Source organism: Branchiostoma belcheri, unplaced genomic scaffold, assembly GCF_001625305.1.
Source record: "Branchiostoma belcheri isolate BF01 breed outbred unplaced genomic scaffold, Haploidv18h27 scaffold69, whole genome shotgun sequence".
Taxonomy (NCBI): Eukaryota; Metazoa; Chordata; class Leptocardii; order Amphioxiformes; family Branchiostomatidae; genus Branchiostoma; species Branchiostoma belcheri.
The window spans coordinates 864,784-865,549 of NW_017804342.1; the positions used below are offsets into that span (position 1 = coordinate 864,784).

Here is a 766-nt window from a genome sequence, read left to right on the forward strand (position 1 = left end):
TAAATTGACTGCTGGTAGATTTCATTGCATAATATGTGTGGTTAAGTTTTAAACATTTAGCACAGTTAAAAATGGTAACAGCAGACACAAATTGAATTTTGAATTTTTTGGCCAAATTGCACTGGCCTACAGTAACACCAAATCCATAATACTGTACATTATACTTTTGGCCTTCCATACTATCTGAAAGAAATTGCTCCAATATCTTACCTGACTGCAATGGTTTTCTGCTATCAGTTAATGATACGGGGGGTGCACGTCCTGTCTTGACTTCAGATGACTGTTGTGTTCTGTCATCTGATAGATAAAAAATACATTCATATTCGGCGGGAGCCGGTCTGGCAGGGGGGATCCTTTTGGGCTCGGGCGGAGCCGGTATGGCCTTGATATTCGGATCGGTCAGACTCATCCAAATGTTCAGCAAGTTGCTGTCGATTTTTGCATCTGGCTTCATAACTCGGTAGTCGGATGGGTCAGGCCACAGAGTAAGGTCCTCGCAGTACAGCGAAGTCAACTTGAATCGCACTTGGCTCCCTGTGAGGTTAAAGGCGGCCTGGGCACCAAGAACACGCTTCTGTAGATCGTGTTGGTTGGGACACTTGTCGATCTTGGTCACCACCACGAAGATAGGCACATCTACAGAGGTTTCAATAAAAATAACAATTAATATAAATGTCAACTACAAACGTACGCACATGTTTTGTGTCGCCAATCATTTCATTTTTCATTTATTTATTTGTACAATAAAAGACGAACATCAATCAAC

The 766-nt window shown here is 41.9% G+C and overlaps 1 protein-coding gene across 1 annotated transcript in view; it reads right to left on the reverse strand.

The window, feature by feature from the left end:
* The window catches only part of LOC109484110, a 10,363-nt gene that overhangs the window by 744 nt on the left and 8,853 nt on the right, over window positions 1-766 (reverse strand). The window contains exon 7 of the mRNA XM_019787332.1: window positions 316-636. Coding sequence (XP_019642891.1) covers window positions 316-636 — 321 coding nt within the window. The remainder of the gene's footprint in view (window positions 1-315; window positions 637-766) is intronic.